The 21,737-nt window shown below is 52.9% G+C and overlaps 7 protein-coding genes and 1 non-coding gene across 8 annotated transcripts; 1 reads left to right on the top strand and 7 right to left on the bottom strand.

Annotated features, from left to right (window-relative positions):
• Positions 1 to 36: 36 nt before the first annotated feature.
• Positions 37 to 1,892, bottom strand: COCSADRAFT_36532 (uncharacterized protein). The gene is made up of 5 exons (XM_007700998.1): positions 1,810 to 1,892; positions 1,687 to 1,752; positions 1,188 to 1,627; positions 999 to 1,140; positions 37 to 949 (listed from the first exon to the last, which is right to left on the bottom strand). Exons 1-5 carry the CDS (start codon positions 1,861 to 1,863, stop codon positions 167 to 169), a joined length of 1,485 nt encoding a protein of 494 aa, XP_007699188.1. The 5' UTR covers positions 1,864 to 1,892; the 3' UTR covers positions 37 to 166.
• A 217-nt stretch (positions 1,893 to 2,109) lies between these two features.
• Positions 2,110 to 3,396, bottom strand: COCSADRAFT_89083 (uncharacterized protein; the record flags this gene model as incomplete). The annotated part of the gene is made up of 6 exons (XM_007701475.1): positions 2,110 to 2,329; positions 2,374 to 2,528; positions 2,574 to 2,750; positions 2,804 to 2,914; positions 2,971 to 3,159; positions 3,247 to 3,396. The coding sequence occupies 6 exons, from the start codon at positions 3,394 to 3,396 to the stop codon at positions 2,110 to 2,112; spliced, it is 1,002 nt and encodes a 333-aa protein (XP_007699665.1).
• A 438-nt stretch (positions 3,397 to 3,834) lies between these two features.
• On the top strand, positions 3,835 to 3,916 carry COCSADRAFT_t42. Its single transcript has one exon. It is a non-coding gene; the product is annotated as a tRNA-Arg (tRNA).
• Positions 3,917 to 4,337: 421 nt separating this feature from the next.
• Positions 4,338 to 7,377, bottom strand: COCSADRAFT_116726 (uncharacterized protein). The gene is made up of 5 exons (XM_007701474.1): positions 7,126 to 7,377; positions 6,920 to 7,065; positions 6,695 to 6,858; positions 6,071 to 6,635; positions 4,338 to 6,019 (listed from the first exon to the last, which is right to left on the bottom strand). The coding sequence occupies exons 1-5, from the start codon at positions 7,217 to 7,219 to the stop codon at positions 4,346 to 4,348; spliced, it is 2,643 nt and encodes an 880-aa protein (XP_007699664.1). The 5' UTR covers positions 7,220 to 7,377; the 3' UTR covers positions 4,338 to 4,345.
• A 534-nt stretch (positions 7,378 to 7,911) lies between these two features.
• COCSADRAFT_181130 (uncharacterized protein) lies at positions 7,912 to 9,732 on the bottom strand. Its single transcript, XM_007701473.1, has 4 exons — positions 9,582 to 9,732; positions 9,277 to 9,516; positions 8,864 to 9,197; positions 7,912 to 8,815 (listed from the first exon to the last, which is right to left on the bottom strand). The coding sequence occupies exons 1-4, from the start codon at positions 9,612 to 9,614 to the stop codon at positions 8,190 to 8,192; spliced, it is 1,233 nt and encodes a 410-aa protein (XP_007699663.1). The 5' UTR covers positions 9,615 to 9,732; the 3' UTR covers positions 7,912 to 8,189.
• Positions 9,733 to 10,653: 921 nt separating this feature from the next.
• On the bottom strand, positions 10,654 to 14,729 carry COCSADRAFT_88188 (uncharacterized protein; the record flags this gene model as incomplete). The annotated part of the gene is made up of 6 exons (XM_007701472.1): positions 10,654 to 11,370; positions 11,429 to 12,127; positions 12,183 to 12,962; positions 13,011 to 13,776; positions 13,835 to 14,041; positions 14,092 to 14,729. 6 exons carry the CDS (start codon positions 14,727 to 14,729, stop codon positions 10,654 to 10,656), a joined length of 3,807 nt encoding a protein of 1,268 aa, XP_007699662.1.
• Positions 14,730 to 15,323: 594 nt separating this feature from the next.
• COCSADRAFT_199374 (uncharacterized protein) lies at positions 15,324 to 17,661 on the bottom strand. Its single transcript, XM_007701471.1, has 3 exons — positions 17,378 to 17,661; positions 16,943 to 17,322; positions 15,324 to 16,893 (listed from the first exon to the last, which is right to left on the bottom strand). The coding sequence occupies exons 1-3, from the start codon at positions 17,638 to 17,640 to the stop codon at positions 15,602 to 15,604; spliced, it is 1,935 nt and encodes a 644-aa protein (XP_007699661.1). The 5' UTR covers positions 17,641 to 17,661; the 3' UTR covers positions 15,324 to 15,601.
• A 260-nt stretch (positions 17,662 to 17,921) lies between these two features.
• Positions 17,922 to 20,648, bottom strand: COCSADRAFT_36525 (uncharacterized protein). The gene is made up of 7 exons (XM_007700997.1): positions 20,249 to 20,648; positions 20,100 to 20,185; positions 19,911 to 20,031; positions 19,742 to 19,855; positions 19,450 to 19,695; positions 18,650 to 19,399; positions 17,922 to 18,604 (listed from the first exon to the last, which is right to left on the bottom strand). Exons 1-7 carry the CDS (start codon positions 20,289 to 20,291, stop codon positions 18,276 to 18,278), a joined length of 1,689 nt encoding a protein of 562 aa, XP_007699187.1. The 5' UTR covers positions 20,292 to 20,648; the 3' UTR covers positions 17,922 to 18,275.
• Between the last annotated feature and the right edge of the window lie 1,089 nt (positions 20,649 to 21,737).

The raw sequence follows: 21,737 nt of genomic DNA, 5'->3' as shown, positions 1-21,737 counted from the left end.
AATTAGAGACGAGCACGATATCAAGAGTTGCTTCAGCGTGATTTTGCATAGATCGAATATAACTGGCAAATGCTGGAAATTACACGAAATAGCCCTGATCAGACAATGCCATCTATTTGGTTTACTAAACGTGACTAGTCCTCATCACTATCAACAGCATCTATTTCTACGAGCTCCACTCCTTGAACGCCTTCTGTTTCTGTCTGCTGTTCCAGTTCAGAGTCCTCGATATACTATCGATCCAGTCCGTCCGCCTCCTATCCAACGGTAGCACACTCGGGAACGGGAAACGACTGGCACTAATGGTTACGTAATCGCCCGGCTTCAGTTCGACTCTTTCTCTTCCATCAAAACTAGCCCAGGAGCTTGTCCTTGCATCGTAGGGCACACCACAGCGTAGTACAATTGTATCAGGTAGGATAATTGGTCGGAACGACAGCGTGTGTGCACATATGGCAGTTACGAGAACGACTGGATTGTCTGGATGACAGAGCGAGCCGCCGGCTGCAAGGTTGTACGCAGTAGATCCCGTGGGAGTGGACACACAGATACCGTCAGCTTGGACAGTAGTAAAGTGCTCATCGTCGCCAAACAACTCGATGGACGACATGGTTGGGTTTGGCCCTCGATCAACAACCACTTCGTTCAAAATGTTGTGAGTTCCATCCGAGTAATGTGTGTGATGGTCTTCAGACTCTTCTCCAATAAGTTCCTCAACCAAATCGCGTCCCTTGGGATCGCGCTCTTGGGACCGCATAATAGTAGCTTCGAATCGGAGGCGTAGGCTAACTGTTATACCGTCTGCGAAAGCTCGGGAAAGCGATTGTGGATAGAGTTCAAAGTCGAATTTAGTAAGGAAGCCAAGAGATCCTAGCGAAAAGGCAATCGTCGGGGGAACGATGCGCTGGAAGAGCCATGATGCGTACAAGACGGTGCCGTCACCACCTAGCTACATAAGTGTCAGTCCTGTACGGTTCGAATCGATTTTGCTGTCATACTGCCAGGACGATATCAAAGGTCTGCGGCCTCTGCGCACACATTTCATTTGTCCAGAACTTGAGACGCCCCTTGAACCTGTCCTTGTCGAGAAGGTCTTTGGCATTGAAGATGTGATTGTCCTTCAATGTTTGTTCCACATAGCTACATCCTGTCAGTCTTGCCCATTGTATCAAAAAGCCAAAACATACACCGTGTATGCCGAGTCCTTGGTCAGCAACCACTCGGTGACCTCATGCGAATGCTTGATCAGACCCTCGTCGTGGGCTTTGCCAATTATGAAGATGTTCTTGACGTGCAGCTTCAGGCGGATCTGCGATAGCTTCTTGGAAAGTTCCCGGATACCAAAAGCCATGTCCGACAGCTCCTTCTTGGTCAATAGCCGCGAGTGCTCCCGCTCGTGAGTGCGCTCCTTGTCTGCATCCTTGTCGACACGCCGCTCCTGGGCCAGGCCCTCATACGACTGCGAATGGTCCTTGACGGGGAGGCCCTCATGTTTTTCGAGAAGCGAATGAACAATGCACGCGGTGGTTCGTCGGTCATTTTCCGGACGCGACGTCATCTTGCCCGAAGGGTGGGGTGCGAGTGAGGCTTTGCGGCGGTGGCCGTTGTATCCGCCTTCGAAAACCACCTGCCGGTGTTTGTGAGCGAGAGTGAAAGAAAAAAGGGGAGAAATAACTCAATGCGCACCTCTAAGGCATCATCATGGCTATTTACGCTGGCAATGCTCTTGGAATCTTGGTCCCCAAGCTCGCTCTCAATAAGGAAGTTAGTATAAGCGCATGGCTATGACGTCTGGTGGGCGTCAGGTACCTCGATTGCGCCCTGGATGCCCGGACTCAGTTGGTCGAAGTAGGTTGTTGCCATTGTGGAAGTGCGCAAAAGGGTAGCAGAACAGTCCCAAAATTGCGAGGTACTGCCGGCGTTTTGTAGTCTGTTCCCTGGTACCCTGTGCGTAATTGACGTCGAGGCAGCTGCATGAATCAACGCGCCGCCACGGTCCCACTTTGCGAGGGGCAGGGCTTGCGACCCCACCAGCTGCCAATCACATCTACCACGCCCCGATGAGATGAGCAACACACATTCTTACTCAGCTCTTGCCTAGTGGCACTGCTACAGTGGTACCTCAACCGACTCGAGCACTTCCTCAATCACGTCCTCGGGGGTGACACCTTCCAACACTGCTTTCACCGCTTCCAGAGAGCTACCCCATTGCATGCTGCGTTCGTGCTCCGGCGCAGTGATGACTATGCGATGTGGGTATATCTTGCGAGCGGCCAGTGCAACCATGGACGGTGACATGTAATCCAAGCCGTGGAGCGGGGCAAGTGTACTAGCACAATCAGCTTCATTCGTCTCAAGCAGCGCTCAACTCACTGGGCCAACATGCTAAAGTGTCTTGTAGCTAGCGCCGACACTCCTCCTGCAACTGCACGATGTAGCCTCATAAAGACGACAATGTTGTATAGATATGCCCGCACTTCTGAGCTAATCTTGACTCCTGCTGTAAGCTTTGATAGATTGGCGAGATCCTGGAACTGTTAGCTATCGTTGGGTAATCGATCCAAGAGACTTACTTCTGATGTGAACAATGCACTCTGCGGTTTATGTTTCCCTGCCATGAACGGAACCGTACGCACCACAGAAGACATCGAAGAGGCATCATCAAAAACGCGTTCCTTCTCTTGCAACTCTTCAAGATTCGGCAGCCCATCTTCGACTTGATGCCTATGCGAAATGAAAAACTGATCATTCTGCAGCCACGTCAGCAAACCCCCGAAACCAAAAGACCTAAACCGCAGCTCACCAAATGTATAGTCAACCTCGGACTATCCGCCGCATTCAATGCAATAAACAAAAACGGCTTCGGCGCCGCATGCACCGCCGTCCTCGTGAAATTCCGTTTTCCCCGTATAAGCTAACCCCATCATAAATCAGCAAAATCACCCAACCCACCCATAGAACTCACCTCACCTCCAAAGCCTGAACCTGCACCTGCTCACTGGCCCGATTCAACTCCCTCGCAACAACCACATTCGCAATGCGCCCACCGTCCTCTTCCCCCTCGCCATCCACTAAAATCCCCCTCCCAAACTCATCCAGCGACATCCCCTCGTCGCACTCCAGCACCGCACACGCAAGTCCGAACACCTTGGCTGCTACCTGTTGCAACGTCAGCTTCAAACACTACCCCTAAACATTTCTCCTTTCCACCGACTTTCCACTGACGTGGAGATGGGGGACGCTAACCAACTCAAGTTCCACCTGCACCCCCCTCAACCCCTCCACCTCACACTCAATAACGCAATGCTGCTCCGCAATCAAACATATCAGCACCGCAAGCTCCAAGTCACTCAGCGACTGCACTTTCTCTGCGATACCATCGGCGTCTGCTTCCATCTCTTCTCTCTTCAAAACCCCCTTCGTCTTCTTCCAAGCTCTTTCTCTTTGTTTTTTGTTTTTCTTTGGAAAGGAGGGAGGGAGGGAGGAGAGTTAGCAACAAGTTCCGATGCTGTTTCGCGCGTGGGGATGCGGTAGTAGCCGGGTTGTTTGCTGGCGCGCGCGACTGACAGACCGACTGGGAGATGGGGAGGTATATGGACAGGGGTCCGGGAACGCTAGTGTCGGATCGGGTTAGTGGAATTGGACGAGGTTTGTGACTCCACAGGGCAATTGTGTGGAGCGGAGGTGGGATGAGTGCCGTAGGAAAAGTTTTCACGCTGATAAAGAGGGTTGCGACTGGAAGTCTATGAGTTGGATATGTCTTGATGCTGCATGTTTTTTGGTAGTGTTTATTTACATATCAAATCCCATGTCTTACATCGATTCAAAACAATCGGCCTAATGGCCCAATGGCAAGGCGCTTGACTACGATTCATTCGACATCAAGAGATTCCAGGTTCGACCCCTGGTTAGGTCATCCTTTTTGCCCAGTATTGGGTAGAGGATACTCTTTTTTTTGCAAGTCCGAGTTGCGTGCCATTGTATAACATTGATATCATGCGCGTGGGATGCAGATTTTTCGCTAGTCGGATATTTACTGACCTCACCTAATAATGATACCCAGTGACTGCAAAATGTGTTTTTGATTTATGCCCTAAACATATCTTGGATTACTTCAACGGTAAGGAAATGGTAACGCACCAGGAAGAAGGGCAGCGGGAAAAAAATAGAGACAAGCACACTCCAAATAATCAACCGAGCAAGAAAATTCATTCCACTCATCCCACATATCTATGCAATTCCCATCCCAAAACACCTCTATCCATTTTAACCCCAAGAAAACCAAAAAAAATTAACGTGAAAAAATAGGCTTCAAACCCCCCCCCCCCCCCAAACAAGCAACCATCTACCTCCCCCTCCCCTCCTCAAATGACCCCCCCTCACTCCTCTCATCCGTCAACCGACTAACCTGACTCGTCGAACTTGTTCTTCCCAGTAAATCCGGGCGCGTATTCGCCGCTACACCACCCACAGGTTTCTTCGCGTTGCTCGTCCAGAAGAGCCAGCTTTGACCATTCAGTAGGGCTAGAGGATTGGAAATGGGGTCGGAGAGTTGGAGGAGGGGGTTTGTGGTGTCGATGTCGTCGTTGTTGCGGGGGGCAGTAGGAAGAGGAGAATCGATGTCATCGAGGTCGTGTTTTTCGGGGTGTTTGTGCAGGGAGGAGGTGGAAGAGTGGGTAGTGCTGTAGATGGGGGGTGTGCTTGGGTCGCGGGAGGAGGAGGTGCCGGGGGTATCGTTTGTTTTTAAGGGGCGGAGGACGGGGGAATGGGAGCGGGAGGAGGGCGAGGCGTTGAGGTTTAGGGCTGCGAGGGATTTGCGGGGTGAGGCGCTGCGGATGGAAAGGGAGGTGCCAGAGTCGATGCTGCCGTGAGTGATGTCTTGTCGCCAGGTCATGATGCGGTCGTTGGGTGGCTGGGTAGATACACTGTCTCGTCGAGACCGGCTGGTACGTGAGATTATGCTGCTTGGTCGGCCGATGACGGATGCTCGTTTCATTAAAGTAGTGTCCCACTGCTCGCTCTGTCGTATGCGTTTCTGGAATGCACAGTCCTGTCGAAACACCTTGAGAGCACCAGTATAATCTGCTGTAACGATAATGTTGCCTCCGCGATGTGCAGAGCGCGCAATATATGCTGGACTTCCAGCCGCCTTCTTGAACCGCGTGTCTGTAGCTGCAGGTGTCAGATGTGCTGATCCTGTCTCCGTAGGCGCTCGCGATGATACTACAGACTCCGCCTTTGAAACCAATGTAACCGGTGGTGGATTACAGAGGTCAAAGATCGGGTCTTCTGATGCGCTCAGAAGCCGTCTTGTCTGCATGGGTGCGATGATCGCGCAAGTAGTGATTGAATTGTGAGCTTCGAACATTTCCACTGGCCGCTGGTCTCTCTTCTCGCCGCCTTCCAGCGCGGATGTCGACCAAATGTACGTTTTACGGTCCTCACTTCCGCACACAATGTGTCCGGTGCCATCAGCAAAAGTTGCTCGGATTTGGCTGCACATGTTTTGATGGCCACGGAACTTCATCTCCAGCGTCTTGTCCTTCATATTGTATATCCGCAGTCTTGAGTCATTACTCGACACCAGAAGTTTGACTTCACCATCGTCGCTACCCGGTGGCCAATACGTTGCCTGAATCCCTGTGATTTTACTGCCCTTTGCATTCTGACCTCTGGTCGATTTGACATGGAGTTGCGCCTGCCACTTTAGGCCCTCGGTATCGTAGAATAGGCAAAGTCCACCAAGCGTGCCCGCTATACACGTCTTTCCATCGGGTGTAAAGGCGACTGATGTGATCATGTCTGGAGCTGTCGTTGAGTATGCAACACTTTTATCCGGAATACTCCAAAGCCGTAATTTCGCGTCCAAGGATCCAGCGAGGAAAAATCGATCATCGGTCGGATGGAACTGTATCGAAGGCACAAAGTCGGAATGCTTGAACGTGCACAAGTTGTCATCGCGGCTTATGTGCCACAGGCGTACGGTCTTGTCCATTGATGAAGATAAGAGGAAATTATTCTTTTGCTTGTTAGTAACACCATTCTGGTAGTTCATCATCCCATAACATACCTTACTCCAGCTCAAATCCAAGATAGTCGACGTGTGTCCTTGGTATTCACGAATTGGCTTCTGCTCAAATACTGGCGCACTGAGGTGCTTGGCCTCTTCATGGTGCGCATGTCGATCTCTTTCAGTGTTTTCGTGCGCTCGACGTCGTTCTGGACTGTCTATGACGGCCCATACCCTAATCACCCGATCCTGTCCACCAACAGCAAGATATCTTCCATCCTTGCTGAATTCAACGGCCCAGATCGGATTGTGTGTAGCTGCAGATCCAGATTGCGGCGCTGGATTTGATCCAGCAGCCGGCGGGCTTTTCCTTCCTGACCCATATCGCAGCTCCTGCGCGAGAAAGACGCGATCAAACTCCTTTTCCTTCTTGAACCTTGCCCTTACTTTGATGTATGCCGGGGGATGTGGGGTTTTTGGACTGAAACTGAGGTTGTTGACATAGAGCTGGGCATTCATACCCTCGTGACGTGGGTCGTCTGGTTCGGAGCCATTGTCGCTTATACCGTCCGGGTTGCTCTTTTTCTTGGTGCTGCCCATAAAGCGACTAAGAAACGATACTCTTCTGGCAAAGTTGTCAGCCTCATTTATCGGTCGCCTTACCTCGTCCTTGCAAACACTTACTTCTTATCGGCCTTATTCCCACCAGCGCCGCGAGCTGTCTCACCACTAACCTTATCCATGCCAATATCATTTGACTCTATCGGTAATTGACTTGCGACGGGCTCCGAGTTCTGCGACCGAAGCTTCTGAGCCGCAGGTGACGTATTTGTTCTATTGAAGATTTGCTAAACACAATTGCATTAGTAGTATTCTATTTCGGCGCAAAGGCAATCCTCAAAGACATACTTGCGAGAGCGGATCCAAGGGCGTTTCCGATAATCCTATCGCACCCCCCAAGCTTCCTCCATTTTGTTGCGCATCATTATGTTGCTGCGCAGGTGATGCTGTAGGGCTTCTTAGCTTTGCGACAAGTTTCTTGTTCGACAACGGCGCTATGTGGGACTTCAGTGTTAGTGATTTGACTCCCCGAATAGCGAGGTGTGAAGAGTTACCGTCAATCGTGGTCGAGGATGCGGTTTCCTGCCTCTGGACAGCGGCGCTTCGACCGGCAGGCGTGGTGATGATCTTGGGGATTGCATCGGCCATGTGTACATGTGACAGTGCGACATGAACCTACGCGGGCTTTGATATAGTAGATTGCAAAGCACATACAACACACAAGGTATGTGTTGGCCTAAGGAATACAGGTGAGCTGTACTCGGGCAATGCGTTGGATGCGCAGGAACAGTAAGCGAAGATTCCAGAGGCGTAAGGCCCAGACTTTGTCAGGGTCGTCTTTGCGGAGAGTCACGGATATTGACACAACCTAGTTGGCGGCTGCTGTCATGCATGTCATGTCCGGCCCTCTGCAATCGTGCCGCGCGGCTGGAGATGGGCATGCCTGGAGATTTCGTCCGAGGCGAATGGGTCCTTAAGTGAACCTCGAATGATAGGCTAGGCGCGCCGCGAAACTGCCTGCGGGCGGACAATTCGCTTGTTCTGATTTGGATCACGATAGCCTCGGCACGATAACGCCACATGGATGAGTGACGTCATGTGAATTGTACCTTGGATTCGGTCGCATGGAGAACCAAGGGATGAGCAATGGGGAGTGAAGGATGGCTGATCTGCCATGTTGAGACGATATGCACCGCGGACATCGGTAGGCCCGATGGGCGTGGTTCACCCGAAGCTTGCGTGAGATCAAGCACGCCAAGGCTGACCGGCCTCGTGGGACCAAAGCCACGCGGACTGCCAGAAATAGTCACAAAAAGGAAACAAGTAGTTATCACAATTGGGTCAAGGTTTCATTGATTGATATATTGTATTCATAATTATTCAGTGGGGGATATAGGTCGTTGATCCATCGCGTGCAAAGTCCATACCCAGCCGCGTCGCTCATCCAGAGTCTTGCTCAAAAAATCAACTACGCCATGACGCCAATGTCCAAGGAGTATCGGAGACTCCAGCAATGCAAAGGCCAGAAGATGCAGACAAATGATGTCCGGCACCAGCGTCCAGGGTGGTATACAGGAATTAGATAGTAGAAACATGACAAGGAAACAAAGGGAGGCGTCTAAAAGTCCTCGTCAAAGCAGAAGTCACCAGACTGGCCTTGAGGCTCGGGTGCGGGCGATGATGAGCCATCCTTCTGCTCATGCTTCTTTGTGCTTGCCATGACACCAGCCTTCTGGTAGTCACCGACACGCTTCTCGAAGAAGTTGGTCTTGCCAGCAAGTGAGATGTTCTCCATAAAGTCAAAGGGGTTCGTGGCGTGGTAAACCTTGGTGTTGCCCAGAGCAAGCAGCAGACGATCAGCAACGAACTCAATGTACTGGCACATGAGCTTGGCGTTCATGCCGAGCAGGGCGCATGGCAGTGCGTCGCTGAGGAACTCTTGTTCGATCGCAACAGCCTCGGTGATGATGGCTTGGACAGACTCCTTGCTAGGGCGGGTATTGAGAAGAGAGAAGAGCAAGCAGGCGAAGTCGGTGTGCATGCCCTCGTCACGAGAGATGAGCTCGTTGGAGAAGGTAAGACCAGGCATCAGACCACGCTTCTTGAGCCAAAAGATGGATGCGAACGATCCACTGAAGAAGATACCCTCGACGGCAGCGAATGCAACGAGACGATTGGCAAAGGTGGAGTTCTTGTCAGAGATCCATCGCAGAGCCCAGTCGGCCTTCTTGCGGATGCAGGGAACTATGACACGTTAGACGCGTAATTGAAGCGCGTTGTTGGGCAACTTACTGTTGTCAATGGCGTTGAAAAGGTACTGGCGCTGCCTTGGCTCGCTAATGTATGTATCGATGAGCAGAGAGTAGGTCTCGGAGTGGACATTCTCCATCATGATCTGGAAGCCGTAGAAGCATCGTGCCTCAGGGATTTGTACTTCGCTCGAGAAACGCTCAACCAGGTTCTCGTTGACGATGCCATCAGAGGCGGCGAAGAAGGCGAGGACGTGGGAGATGAAGAAGCGCTCGTCGTCGTTGAGACGTTTGTTCCAGTCGTGGAGATCCTTGGAGAGGTCAATCTCTTCGGCGGTCCAGAAAGAAGCCTCGGCCTTCTTGTACATTTGCCAGACCTATGAGAAATCAATTAGCACGAGTCATGGTACAGACTTGATTGACGCGCCAACAGACGCGTAAAGTGGAAAAACCTACATCGTGGTACTTTATGGGGAAGAGGACAAAGCGTCCCGGGTTCTCTTGAAGGAGGGGCTCGTGTGCCTCCTCAGCCTTAATGGAGGACGCGACTGTAGGCTTGACGTCCTCAACATTGGCGTCGAAGTCATCTGGAATGCCGACAATGGGCTTGAAAACGTTTTCCTTGTCTGAGTCCGAGAAGTCGAGTGTCTTTGCTGGTGAGTTGGTCATCTTGAGAGACTCAATTGCAGATGCCACCTGTATGACGCGTTAGTATGGACGCGTCGCGTGGAAGTACATGTCCCGCATGTAGCGTGACGTACCTGCTTGGAAGGTGTAGACTGAAGAGCAGACATTGTTTGTGAAGCGAAGAAAAAAGGTGATAATAATGCACTGGGTCGGGTGTAGAAGGACACAAGCGTGGAGAAGACAAGACAGGTGGATGTGCTTGTAAGAAGTAGTTGTGCGTTGTAGTGTCGAGAGGGACAGAGAAGAGACGCGCTCAGTCTATAAATCCGCGTTCACTCGCGAGCACGTGACAAGGCGATCGCGCTTGCGGCCGCTAGTACCCCCTCGACGCGAAAAGTGCGCTATGAGCTCATGCGTTCGCAACACCCATCACCATGCTTTTCCCAGCCCTTCGACCACAAAATTAGATGAATTAAGTAGCTACGCGCAACATTGTGTCTGCATGCAATCCAAAGACACCCATATTGCCCATATTCTTCCTCCCCAGATGTGCAGGAATTGCAAAAGGGTCGCTCAGCTGCGTACCCAGCCACAACCTGTGCCAAAACCCAGACGCGTCGCAACGCGCTACGATTCGACCTGTCCCCACCACAACATGCAAGGGCCGTTTCCGTGAGCAGCTAGGCCCTGGGGCCTGGCGGCTGATATCAGTCTTGGAAATGCATTTGAAACCACAATTAGGCCGTCTGCTAGTCCGCACTGGCTGCACAATGGTCTTTTGCTCGTGCCGGCCTCGGATCAGATAAGATTTTTCGCTGATGAGGATCTGACAATGGCTGACCATGACACTCGGGCGACGTATCGCCAGGGACGACGCGTTGCTCGGACGCGTTAAGTGGCTGGCTCACACTTCCACTTTGTCGTTGATCCATTTCACGCCTCCTTCACACGAGTGAGTGCCCCTTGCGTCGTGCACACACCCTCGAGATCTATTGAAGGTTTCCATGGCGTCACTACCCAGTCCCCACGACCTGCAGTTGACCAGACGACGCGTGCTCGGACGCGTCTCAAGACGCGGGGGCCCGGACCTTTCTTTGAATCTCAATTACGTTCATTGTCTAGCCCAAGAACTACGATGGTGTCCATGCTGCCTGCGCCTGCGCCTACCATCGCGTCCTTTGCTCTGCCTTTGAGCATCAGCCACTCTTACTTAATGCCCAGCCCTTCAATTAAGTCTATCAACTCGGGAACCCGGAAAGGCTTGCATATTGCGCCATCTACGCCCGCGCTCTTGGCCAATTCCACCTGTTCTCGTCTCGCGTTGGCACTAACTGCAATAATCGGTACATGGCCGCTCAGCTCGCCTTGTGCCTCCATCTCTCGGATTCTCCGCGTACACGTCAGTCCGTCCATGACGGGCATCTCAATGTCCATAAGCACCACGCTGAGAGGGACAGAGGCCGAGGCAGTAGGTGTGGCTGAAAATGGCGTTTGTGATAAGTGGGAGAGTGCCTCGACGCCGTGATTTGCAACTTGCACCGTATGTCCTAGTTTCTTTAGTTGAGCGGACAGAACCCGCTGGTTAATCAGATTGTCCTCGACAACGAGGATATTGTAATGCTGTTTCTCTACTTCCATGACTTCTTCTGCTTCTGGCAACGCAAGGGCATCAACCACTACAGCCTCATGGTTGCCATTCATGTCTCCAATAATGTCGGCGTTGGTGCCTCTAGATGGCTCGCCGTTAAGAGTAGGGTTTGCATCTACAGCCGTGCGTTTTTCTCGGGGTGGTTTTGCACGCCGTGATTTGATATAAAAGGAAAATGTAGATCCAATATTCTGGTCAGAGGCCACACCAATGCTGCCGCCTTGCAGTTCGGTGAGTTCCCGGGATATGAAGAGACCAAGGCCTGTCCCGCCATACTAGAGTGGTTGTTAGTATACTGATAAGAATGACAAAGCATCTGTGACCGAGTAGTACCTGAACGTGTGTTTTTGGTGTGGCTTGCGAAAATCGAAGAAAGAGTTTGTCCTTGTGTTCAGGCGAGAGCCCACATCCACTGTCCCTGACTGTGAAGTTGAGGTAGAATACTTCGCCTGCATGGTCCTCTTCAGTTTGAGCGAGGAAATCCCTTCGTAAGGCTTCTTGTGGCACATACTCGATCTCTGGCATCTTTTCTACCTCCCGAGAAGCACCCATGATAACCTCGACCTTGCGTATATCTTGGTCCTTCGTAAACTTGATAGCATTGGTCAGTAGATTTATGAGAATTTGAAGAACACGGCTCGGATCCAAGACGGCCCAGTCAATCTCCATTTCCTTAATGGAAGAGTCACACCGCATTTCGAGGTCGACGCCGACTTTGTTGGCTTCGTCTTTGAACATTTTGTATGCGTCTTGTAGAAGTGTCGCTGGCTGCAGCACCAGAGGACTGATGACCAGAAGCTTTGAGTCAAGCTTTGAGAGAGTAAGGATGTCGTCGACGATTCGTTTTTGGTGTGTGGCGCATGCCTGTATTGTGTCGATAGCGTCTAAACTGCCATCAATAAGGTCTGCTAGCTGTGCTCGTTGGTCGGGCTGTGCATCGAGGGTTTCGCCTTGCACGAGAGCTTTCATCTCGCCCAGAGAGCCCATGATAGAGTCGGCACACTGCACCATCGCACTCAATGGATTGCGCATCTGCGTCGCTGAAAGTCAGTTTCCGATGCACGCAAAGTCTGTGAGAGTCACTTACCTCATGACTAGTCATATCAATGAAGTTTTCTTGCTGCCTCTTCGCCTCAAGCGCTTCTTCAACTCTGGTTTTTTGAATCGACTCGGCCCATTTCAGCTGCGAAATGTCCGTCATTGTCCCCATGATGGTGCCATCTGCATACGCAGTGGCTGTTACCAGGATCCAGGTTGATGTGACGACTCCATCTGGCCCTGTCCATTGTTTCTTGAGATTGGTTGAAAATGTATGTGATCCTTCCTTGTATCTGGTCAAGTCTACGTCGCGATAGCAAGCCTCTATCCGGTCTTCGTCGACGATATTCCGCCAGTCTACTTGATCCATGGGGACTTTCTCATGACCGGTGATACGGAACCACTGGTCGTTGCAGTACCTCATAGACAGATCCTGGTTAAGGTGATATAGACCGACTGGTGCCAGCTCAGTGAAACTGGCTAAGCGCCGCTCTGCCTCTGAGCGCATGATCGCAGCTTCGGTCGCCTCTTTCTGGGCAGAAATGTCGGTGTTGCAGCCAAAGACGCCTGTAACGATCCCGTCTGCGTCTTTGATAGGCACACAAGCTGAAAGCGTCCAAAGATAGTCGTCACTAGCCTTCTTGTCTCTTTTTTCTTGATTCAAGTGTCTCTTCCAACGAACCTCAAACGTAGCTGGTTCTCCCGCTATCAGAGTCTCCCATTGATCCTCGATCTTGGCTATATCATCTTCGTGAATACATTGCTTGAAGGCAAAAGGTGGGCAATTTGCAGACTCTCTCTGGTGCCCAGTTTGAACAAAGTATGTTTCCTGTTGTCGCATCAGCCGATGTTGACAGGCTGCAATTCGGACCCTTACATTAGCATGTACCAGCATCCCATCAACATCAATCTCAAAGTATCCAAGTCCGAGTTGGTCTGCAATCTCATGGAAGTTGCGAAGTTTTTCCACGGCATTACTAGCTTCTTGTGCAAGAGTTGCAACTTCAGCATTAAGGGCTTCGCGATCTCGGGCGGCTTGTTCCTCTTGCAGTTTGCGTCTTCGTACCTCCTCTTCGTGGAGTGCTACTAGCGCAGCAGAAGCTCCTAGCAGATTGGAGAAGACACTGATCCAATCCTTGTACTCGTCATCATATGGCCGACGAGTATTAAGCCCAATAAGAAGGAATGCTACAATGTTGTTGTCGTAAGTCCGTATTGGAATAACAAGGAAGACTTTCAGTGGGTCTCCGAAACCGCGCTTTTCAAGATCTGTGTACAATGACATTGGCAATATACCATCTTGTTCCTGATAAAGTACTTCAGGCCCATCTCTTGTACTAGCAGAAAAAGCGCGAGCCAAGCCAGTATCCTGATCTAGGTCCAGATGCTGAGGTATGTCAGAGTGGTCGGGTTTATATCCGATGGTCCATTGCAGAGTGCATCGACGTGGTAGTCCAGTATTAATATCTGCAGCGTCTGGTACCTCATTCAACTCAGAATTTGAGTACAAAATGGCGGTCGGAAAATCATACTCAGATGGCTGAATAGCTTGGCCTACCTGAGCCCAAAACTCTTTGGTTGTTCTAGCTTTGCTGGCTAACTGGCCCACCCTTAACAAAGCATTGACGCGACGCTCGAGCAGCCTGAATCGGTATGATTAATGATGGGGGGTTTCTTTGGCGAAGAATATGAGGTAGTTACCTCTGTTTCGTGACCTCTGTTACGATGGAATACATGCCGGTAATGTTGCCGACACCGACAAGAGGTACAAGGCTCCACATGAAGAAGACCTCTTCAACGAAACCATTTCTTTCGACCATGAAGTGAAATTCCTCTTCAGGAACATCGGCGAAGCGTGTTTGCTCTGAGCGGTCCATGGTTGTCGAGATAGGATCTGCAAGCTCAGGCCTGTTGGTTCGTCAGAAAAGTTTGATCCCAGGTCGTGGCGTCCAACACACCATGCATCTAGGATACTCTGACCCAGTATGGCAGGGTGTCTCGACCCACTGACTGCGCCATAGGCGGGGTTGTACAAGATGGTCCGCTCGGGTCCGAGGAAGAGAGCGGTTGGGCGGGTTTCCAGCATCAAAGTCGTCACAAGTAGGTTGAGCTCATATCCCCAGTTGCTTATAGGGCCTAGGGATGTTTTTGACCAATCAACTTTGCGGATGTGTTCAATGTGTTGGCGTAACTCTGGCGACTGGATTTTGACAGTGAAGATGGTATCTGGCTGAGATGCCCAGAGAGGAGAGACAATGCGAGACAGCCTCGCGGGCTCTGGAAAGCAGCTTGATTTCTCGAGCGAAGGGGGTGGCTGCTGAACAATGGTAACGACGAGCCAGCGACGGCAGACGACGAACTTGGCCCATCGGTACCTACCATGGCGGAACTCATTTTGGTGGCGAGCGGAACTGAGGCTCACAGGATCCCACCAGTCTCTCAGTGCGTTGTGGGAACTAAGTGATAAGACAATTTGTGGGATAGCAAGCAAGGCGATATTGACATGGTAGATGGCGGATGAAGGGGAGTCGCAGTCAACAACAAAAGTTGGTCGAGGGTCGCCGTCGAAGAGCTGACGGATATCCACATGCCCCATGGCGGATCTGCGTGGATAACGCCGTGGTTGCACCGCGGACGAACAGGGAGGCCCAAGACGGGCGCGGGCGGCGCGAGATGTGCACCAGGAGTGGTTGTTGCAAAGGTGATGGTGGGTGCATGCCTCGTCTGGGAGGGCTTCGCATCGATGAACGGCACCCTTGAGATGCGGACGCAGAAAGAGCAGTCAGTGACAGTTAACAGGGAGCAGGACGAGCTAGGTGGCTGGCCAGGGTGATTTACGCTGCAAATCGCCTACCACAACCTGCACCGGCATTCCTGCCGAGGGGCTAGTGATGCGCGGGGGCTCCATTGTGGCTGCATTGGCCTTTTCAGCTTTCAACATGGCATTTGCCCACGACGTTCAGATCTCGATCCCACGCACGTGTCACCTACGCTAAACCTTCCCCTACCACCGCTCTCGTCTTACGCCACGGCTGCTCTTCCGTCGTGTCACGCAGCTCGGCCCCGGGAATGGTGTGTAATCTGGTCCTGTATCATCGGTCTAGCTCGTTGGCGCTGGCTACTCGAAATCAAGTCCAAGGAATGGCGATAACGACGTCCCTGACATGCGTCTTGTGCAAGCTCAAAATGTGTCATATTCACGTGCGCATGCGCAGCTCAACGGGCCGACAGAAAACGCTTGCAGATTGCAACTGCACACTGTGATGCTTGCCGGTTCACAGCCCACCAATGAGAATTATACGGGTGGAGCTTAGCGCAGCCTTTTCAAAGGCCAGTCCCCCAGAGGCACTGCTTCACTGTACTTTGATAGCGACGCTACAAGACTTGTGTCGTTTCAGCCCTAACCTTGTTGATGAGCTAAAACACCATGGGAAACACAGTGTACTTAGACAGCATCTTCTTCATGTCCTAGTCCAGCATCTTCGCCCAGTTGGGAACCACCACAAACTTGCCCTTGACCCTGCCAAGACTAATCGCATCCCCTGCATCTTCGGGCGCTGCTCTCTGGTTCTCTGGACGGATCTCAACACTAGCTACTTCTTGTAGGAAGTTGGATCTGTTCCCCGGCGTGAGCTCGAAGCTCGTACCGCCCCAGTCCAGTGTTGTACGGCCAGATTTGTGTACGCGCAGTTTGCCCACAAGTCCACTTCCAAAGCGGACCCCTTCCTTGGTCTTGGCATTAGGATCTGAAAAACTTCCTTCCTCGACCTTGACCTTCGCATCCGCTTTGCCTGAAGCCTGAACGGGTGGCGGAGGGGGCTGAGCATCCGAAGCCTCTTTTTTGACAGACGGCGGTTCCACTTCTGGCATCAGGGGTGGGATCTGGAAGAGATAAACGTTATTATCTCGCACTGTGGGTCTTTTCTCTGCACTGCCAGCATCTGCCATGGCTACGTCCCCAGTCCCGTCAACGGGTGGCACCTCTTCGGGACCCAGCTCAGCTCGAATGTGGCGCAAGTTTGACTGAAAACGCGCCCATTCTGCACGGTCTTCGTCAGTCTGGAGGATGGGTTCGGCGATGCTCTTCCTTTTGATTTTCGGCTTCCGTTCAGCATCCGGCGATTGTGGCTCTTCCTTCTCCACCGGCTGAGCTGGAGCGTTAGATAAGCCAACCTGTTCAGCATCGGCCATGTTCTCGTCATCGCTGGTGGGTTCGGTCTTGACAGCGACATCTGAATCTTCCGGGTCATTCCAAACACCCTTGAACTGCTTCCGAGAGCCGGTGATCTCCACATCCTTTGACTTGGCTTTTGATCCTCTGCTAGCTTGGTCCGTGGCAGCCGTGGTCAGCGACTGTCCGCTCGATTCCGCTTGTTCGAGTATCTTAGCAGAGGCCTCCGAGCTGGCTTCCGTGTTTATACCAAATGTTCGCTCTTGGTGTTCTTTCCGTCCTATCCGAACAGGTAATGCTGTCCTTGCGGGACGTTGTGTCGGCACACTTTTGTCATTGGCTTCGTCTTCGTCAGAAGAGATCTCGATCAGGTCGATATCTTTGCGTGGCAGGTTAATATCGTTTTCATCGTCTGAGGAAACCAATCCGCCATCTTCTCTCTTCATGTAAGAACTGCCTCCGCTACCACCTCCGCCTCCAGACCGACTAGATCCTGCGTAGCCGCCATCTTCGTTCTTGATGCGTTCTGCTCGCGAGCCGGATCCTGCGCCAAAACCAGAATGTCCACGGTTTGGGTTGTTCTTCCTGTCTAAATCCACAGTCAGCGCAGTTGCTCATATTCGAAAATCCTGACGTGCCTTCTCTGGAGCTTCCTAGCGAGAATGGTCCGCTGGCTACTCCACTGAATCCACCTCGTGCATTCTTCTGTTTGTTGGCCTCACGCCTAGCTGCTCTCAATGCGTCAGCTTCTCTCTTCTTGTCTGCAGCGACCTGCTCCTTTGTCCGTTCGCGATCGCGGGCTGCCTGCTCTTTTGCGATGGCGTCTCGCTCTTCTTTGCTTCGTCTACCTGTGAACGCGGGCGTCTTGACACCTCTCTTGCCTCGAGCTGTACCGCCGCGACCGCGTACAGATGGTGATGCGGATCGGGAAGGAGGTACTGAGCCTTGCAAACTGCCTAGTCTCTGCACGGGGGCGCGAGCGCTCGGTTCTACGCCAGGCTGGGGCGATTCGGCAGCACTATCGCATAGTCATCAGCACCATTGGTGTCGTACGTGAAAGAGAGCGTTCATACGATGCCGTCGCTGAAGACGAAGCTTTTGATTCAGTTGCATTCAGTGCAACCTCTTCGGTTACGACGGGCTTCGAGTCACTGTCCTCTTCCTTGGGGACTACTAGCCCAATCGAATCTCCGGTGGCAGCTGCAGGAGCTGTACTCTGCGGGGTCGCATCTTGCACGGATTCGGTTGCGTCTGTTGAATTTCTCGTTACGTTCGATCCTCCCCTTGCGACACCGCGGGAACGTATAGTCCCACTTCCTCTTTGTTTGGGCGGCATCGCTGTGGTGGTTGTATTGAGTGAAGCAGGTGGAGCGTGACTCGGGAAAGTCGCAAATATTTTGGCTATCGATAAGGCAATGCCGATCCAACGTTAGCTCAAGTAACGCGACGTCACATGTCAGAGTGAGGGGCGCACCTAGCAAGGGCTTTCCGCTGGGACATTGGACTCGGCCAATTACAATGGTTGCATTTGTTGCCAGGCCTTTTACGCATTTGGATCAGGATCACCGTTGGACTACATATATCACCCAAGCATAACATGGGCATTGGGCGAAATCACGTCGGCCGGGGGTCAAGGAATCGAAAGAAAAAACGAACACCGTCAGTTTCATTTCCACGATGCCCAAGAACCTCCAAATCTATCAATTACAAATTTCTTTTTCTCGTCGGTGTAGGGGAGTAAGAGTAGTGGTAACATGTGTGCATGCCAATGTATGTAAAAGCCCACTCCACCAATGCTCGCTAGAGATACTGAGGATACATCTGCTCCTGAACGCCAACCCTCCAAATGCTTGGAAGCAGTCTTCAACATGAACGCATAATCAGAAAAAATTGAATACGGCGGTGAGAACAGGAGCGCAAAAAGCAGTCGACAACCGATAAACAGGGTATAAAGTGCGATCTGACGGTCTTCTATCCTTCGACAAATGTCTTAGGGCTCTTGCCCAACAACTCAAGACATCTGCGTGCAAGGGTGACGACCTCGCCCTCGCCGTCCTCGTTGTCTTCGTCGTCCGACTCGATGTTGCGTTCGGCAATCTCGGTGACCATGTCGATGATCTCGTTCGACTTGCTGATGTGCTCCATCAATCTTGAGTCTTCGGATTCGAGTAATTGTAGGAGTGTCCAGATGGCAATGTGCTGGAACGTTGGGTCGCCGCTAGCGAGGAAACGGCGCAGGTAACCATGGATTCCGCCGGCGGGTTCTGTCCAGTTTTGGATGAAAATCGAGTAATCGCCCACTGCTTCTGTTAGTGGCTGATAGAACAAAGACGAGTCAGACTTACCCTTTGACGACAAGTTGCCCAATGCAGCAGCACTGTTGCCCTGCACCTCAATACTTTCGGATTCTGTGAGCGGGATGAGAACGTCAAAGACACCCAGGTTCAGCAGGTGAGGTTTCAGTTCCTCACTTAGTGCAAGTACAGCAATTGCCGCAGTCATTTCTGACTGCACTGGAAGTCGCACATTCAATACAAGGGACTTGCACTTTTGCACAGCTCCAGCCTCGAGGACCAATTGCTTGTTCTTGTCAGAGCTAGCAGCGAGGTTGCGGAGTGTGGATATGGCGTGGCATTGAATCTCGTCGTTGTCAGTGGAGCCGAGTAGGTCTACGAGGGGCTTGAGGAAACCGGCTTCAATAATAGGTGACTCATTGGCGGGGTGGATGGAGATGTTTCGTATGCATGCGACGGCGGATAGAATAAGCGGGAGGTATGAGGATTGGAGGAGACGAAGAAGAGACGGCAGACCACGAGCGCGCACAATCTCAAGCTGGTAACGCTCATCAGAAGCAAGGTTGCGAAGGGCGAGGGCGGCCTGGCACTGGACTTTGGGCGACGAAGACTCCATGAGGTGGACTAGGGAGCCAACCAGCCTGCCTTCGGTCTGTGCCAACTTGGCGCGGTTACTCGAGTCGACGGCAATGTTGCTGAGGGCGGTGGTGCAGTAATACTGAACGTCGACATCGGACGAAGAGAGCAGCTGAACGAGTACGGGAATTGCTCCGGCGTTTACCAGCTGCTGTCGGTTGTCGTCTGTTATCGTGTGAGCATGGACCATGGACTAATCAGAAAAGCAGCCATACCTGAGTGTGTCATGTTGAGCAGCGCACCAGTCGCATTCCTCTGGACGCGCATGTCCTTTGATTTTGCGAGGCGGGTGAGGGGCTGGAGGGCGCCTGATCGTGCAATCTTGGCCTTGTTGTCTTCGTGGGTAGCCAGGTTGGTGATGCATCCAACGGCGTTGCACTGCACCTCAACATTGGGCGAGTTCATCTGCTTGATCAGAGGTGCCAGGCCACCGAGAGCGACAATGGCCACCTTGTTCTCAGCTGCAAGAGTTAGAAGAAGCTTGCAAGAGCTGCAGCGTATACATACTGTTTACGGCAAGGTTGCCCAGGGCGGCACTGGCGGCACGCTGCACCTCGATATCTGGGTTCTGGAGCAGGAACAGGATAGGCTCGAGCGTGTCGCGGTCGACCTCTCGTACATCTGTGTCAAGGGTGGTTAGGTGTGTCAATGATGGTGGTGAGGTTGGGCCAAGTACCTCGCTCTGTTATCTCGGCAAAAGTCAAGCTTGCCGACCGCTGCAAATCAATGTTGTCCGAGTAGACGAGCGTGCTGAGGGCGCGGAGGGGTTCCCCAGAGAAGAAATCGGTCTCGGCTCGCTGTGAGCAGGTTAGCAGGGTGCGGTGGTGGTGGTGGTGGTGGTGGTGCAGAGGGCGGGTGGGCGTACATTTTCGAGGAAGCCAAGCAGGTCGGCAACAGCTTCCCTCTCGCTATCTGCGAGCACAGGATCGTATATGCTGTCCCTCGAGCGGGCTGCAGAGGGCGACGGTCAGTTAGCAAGGCTCAGGCAAGGCATGCAGTTGCGAGAATACTGACCGCCGCAGCAGAAGAAACGGTAGCAGAGGTCGGAGATGCCCATGGCTACAGGCGCTGGCGCTCGCAGTCCGGGCGGGCGGAGGCGTGTAGTGGTGATGGGGTGGGAGCGAGAAGTCGAGTGTGCAGCGGGACCAGTCGCGCAGGGCAGAGGGCGGGCAGGTTGGGATGGATGCGGCGGCGGTGGTGGAAGTGGTGGTGATGGCGGAGATGGCGGTGTTTGGGTTGGGGGCCGGTGCGATGGGGTCGACGAGCTCTGGTGATGTTGTCACCCAGCGGGCGTGTCGAGGTTGGATGCGCGCACGCCCTTGCTTGGCGGGAGTTGAGCTGGTGGTGCTAGTGAGCGGAAGCGTCGCCCGGGCATGCAGCCAGCGCCAGCAAGGGAGCAAGGGTCGCCTAGAGGCGTCGAGGAAGGCGAGATTAGACACGCGCAATGCACGCCAGACAGCATCAACGGCAGCAGCACGCCCGCTCGTCCACCAAACGGGCCTGGGGCAGCATGCAAACGGCCTAGCTGCTGCTGTTGTTGCGGTGAGCCAACCGGGGCGGCGTCCAGCACAGCGGGCGACGTCATGTTTCTGCCCCGGCCGCTTGACGTGTTCGCCAGGCCAGCAAAGACGCCGGGGCTGCGCTCACGATAAGTGTCGCCATGCGTCCCTCGCCATTCGTCCCTGGCCAGCCGAGCAGAGTCTCAGTGTTTCGAGCAGTGCCTCGAGCAGGAGCATCAAACCCACTCTGCACACCCACTCTGCACACCCACTCTGCCCGTCCTGCTTGTGCTCAGTGTCCTGCGGGCCGCAGCTGGGCCATGCACCGCCAACCCTCTTTTTCCCGAAAGGCCCACCCTGTCTGTCCGTCTGTCTGTCCACGACGCCAGCACCACGCACAGCAGCAAAAATATAGTAGTAGTTGCAGTTAGACCGGCACATGTACCTCGCATGCGTTTGTCCATGTAAGAGTACATACACATGGGCCGCACACACTGTACTTACATACTCCTACCACCATGACCCCGGCAGCGCAGCCCAAATGTTGCCTCCGGGCGGGGTAGGCTATCATGTTAGCTGCCAGAGGCTATGTCGCTGCTGCCACCAACCACGGCAGTCTCTCGCCCAGAAGGTTCAACAACGGTCGACTAGAGTCCTCTGGTGGCCGCGCAAATCTTCGCTCCGGCGCCGCCCTCGAGCTCCCATAGGCCCGCTACCACAGCTGCGTGCATGGCTGCGAGGCTGCTCACGTGCTCTGCATCCCATCCCATCCCACCACCCACACACTTGCCTGCGCCCGCTGCTGACTGCCGCCTATTAACAACTTGCGTGGGGGATGGGCCGGCCACAAAAGCTGCACCGCCGTCAGGCTTGCGCAAAAAAAAAGAAACGAAAAGAAAGAAAGACAGAAAGACAAAGAGCTGCGGCACACACTCTCTCCTACACTCGTGCACACCCTTCCCCCAGCATCCGTCCCCTTTTAATTGCTCACCTCCTGCCCTCGG

The sequence above is a fragment of the Bipolaris sorokiniana genome (assembly GCF_000338995.1).
Source record: "Bipolaris sorokiniana ND90Pr unplaced genomic scaffold COCSAscaffold_6, whole genome shotgun sequence".
Taxonomy (NCBI): Eukaryota; Fungi; Ascomycota; class Dothideomycetes; order Pleosporales; family Pleosporaceae; genus Bipolaris; species Bipolaris sorokiniana.
The sequence above is the reverse complement of the archived record's forward strand: the minus strand, read 5'-3'. Positions and strand labels throughout refer to the sequence as shown.

What these genes read in the sequence shown, in the direction of transcription:
- COCSADRAFT_36532 (XM_007700998.1), bottom strand. Translation starts at nt 1,863, where the DNA reads ATGGCAACAACCTACTTCGACCAACTGAGTCCGGGCATCCAGGGCGCA. An exon ending in GCATCCAGGGCGCAATCGAG is followed by an intron (nt 1,753 to 1,809) that starts GTACCTGACGCC and finishes TTCCTTATTGAG; the next exon opens with AGCGAGCTTGGGGACCAAGA. An exon ending in AAGGACTCGGCATACACGGT is followed by an intron (nt 1,141 to 1,187) that starts GTATGTTTTGGC and finishes GACAGGATGTAG; the next exon opens with CTATGTGGAACAAACATTGA.
- COCSADRAFT_116726 (XM_007701474.1), bottom strand. Translation starts at nt 7,219, where the DNA reads ATGGCCGATGCAATCCCCAAGATCATCACCACGCCTGCCGGTCGAAGC. An exon ending in ATCCTCGACCACGATTGACG is followed by an intron (nt 7,066 to 7,125) that starts GTAACTCTTCAC and finishes AGTCCCACATAG; the next exon opens with CGCCGTTGTCGAACAAGAAA. An exon ending in TGGATTTGAGCTGGAGTAAG is followed by an intron (nt 6,020 to 6,070) that starts GTATGTTATGGG and finishes AACAAGCAAAAG; the next exon opens with AATAATTTCCTCTTATCTTC.
- COCSADRAFT_181130 (XM_007701473.1), bottom strand. Translation starts at nt 9,614, where the DNA reads ATGTCTGCTCTTCAGTCTACACCTTCCAAGCAG. An exon ending in AGTCTACACCTTCCAAGCAG is followed by an intron (nt 9,517 to 9,581) that starts GTACGTCACGCT and finishes CGCGTCATACAG; the next exon opens with GTGGCATCTGCAATTGAGTC. An exon ending in TTTCAACGCCATTGACAACA is followed by an intron (nt 8,816 to 8,863) that starts GTAAGTTGCCCA and finishes AACGTGTCATAG; the next exon opens with TTCCCTGCATCCGCAAGAAG.
- COCSADRAFT_199374 (XM_007701471.1), bottom strand. Translation starts at nt 17,640, where the DNA reads ATGCCGCCCAAACAAAGAGGAAGTGGGACTATACGTTCCCGCGGTGTC. An exon ending in TCGTCTTCAGCGACGGCATC is followed by an intron (nt 17,323 to 17,377) that starts GTATGAACGCTC and finishes ACTATGCGATAG; the next exon opens with TGCTGCCGAATCGCCCCAGC. An exon ending in GCTAGGAAGCTCCAGAGAAG is followed by an intron (nt 16,894 to 16,942) that starts GCACGTCAGGAT and finishes CTGTGGATTTAG; the next exon opens with ACAGGAAGAACAACCCAAAC.
- COCSADRAFT_36525 (XM_007700997.1), bottom strand. Translation starts at nt 20,291, where the DNA reads ATGGGCATCTCCGACCTCTGCTACCGTTTCTTCTGCTGCGGCG. An exon ending in TGCCGAGATAACAGAGCGAG is followed by an intron (nt 19,856 to 19,910) that starts GTACTTGGCCCA and finishes CCCTTGACACAG; the next exon opens with ATGTACGAGAGGTCGACCGC. An exon ending in GCTCAACATGACACACTCAG is followed by an intron (nt 19,400 to 19,449) that starts GTATGGCTGCTT and finishes ACACGATAACAG; the next exon opens with ACGACAACCGACAGCAGCTG.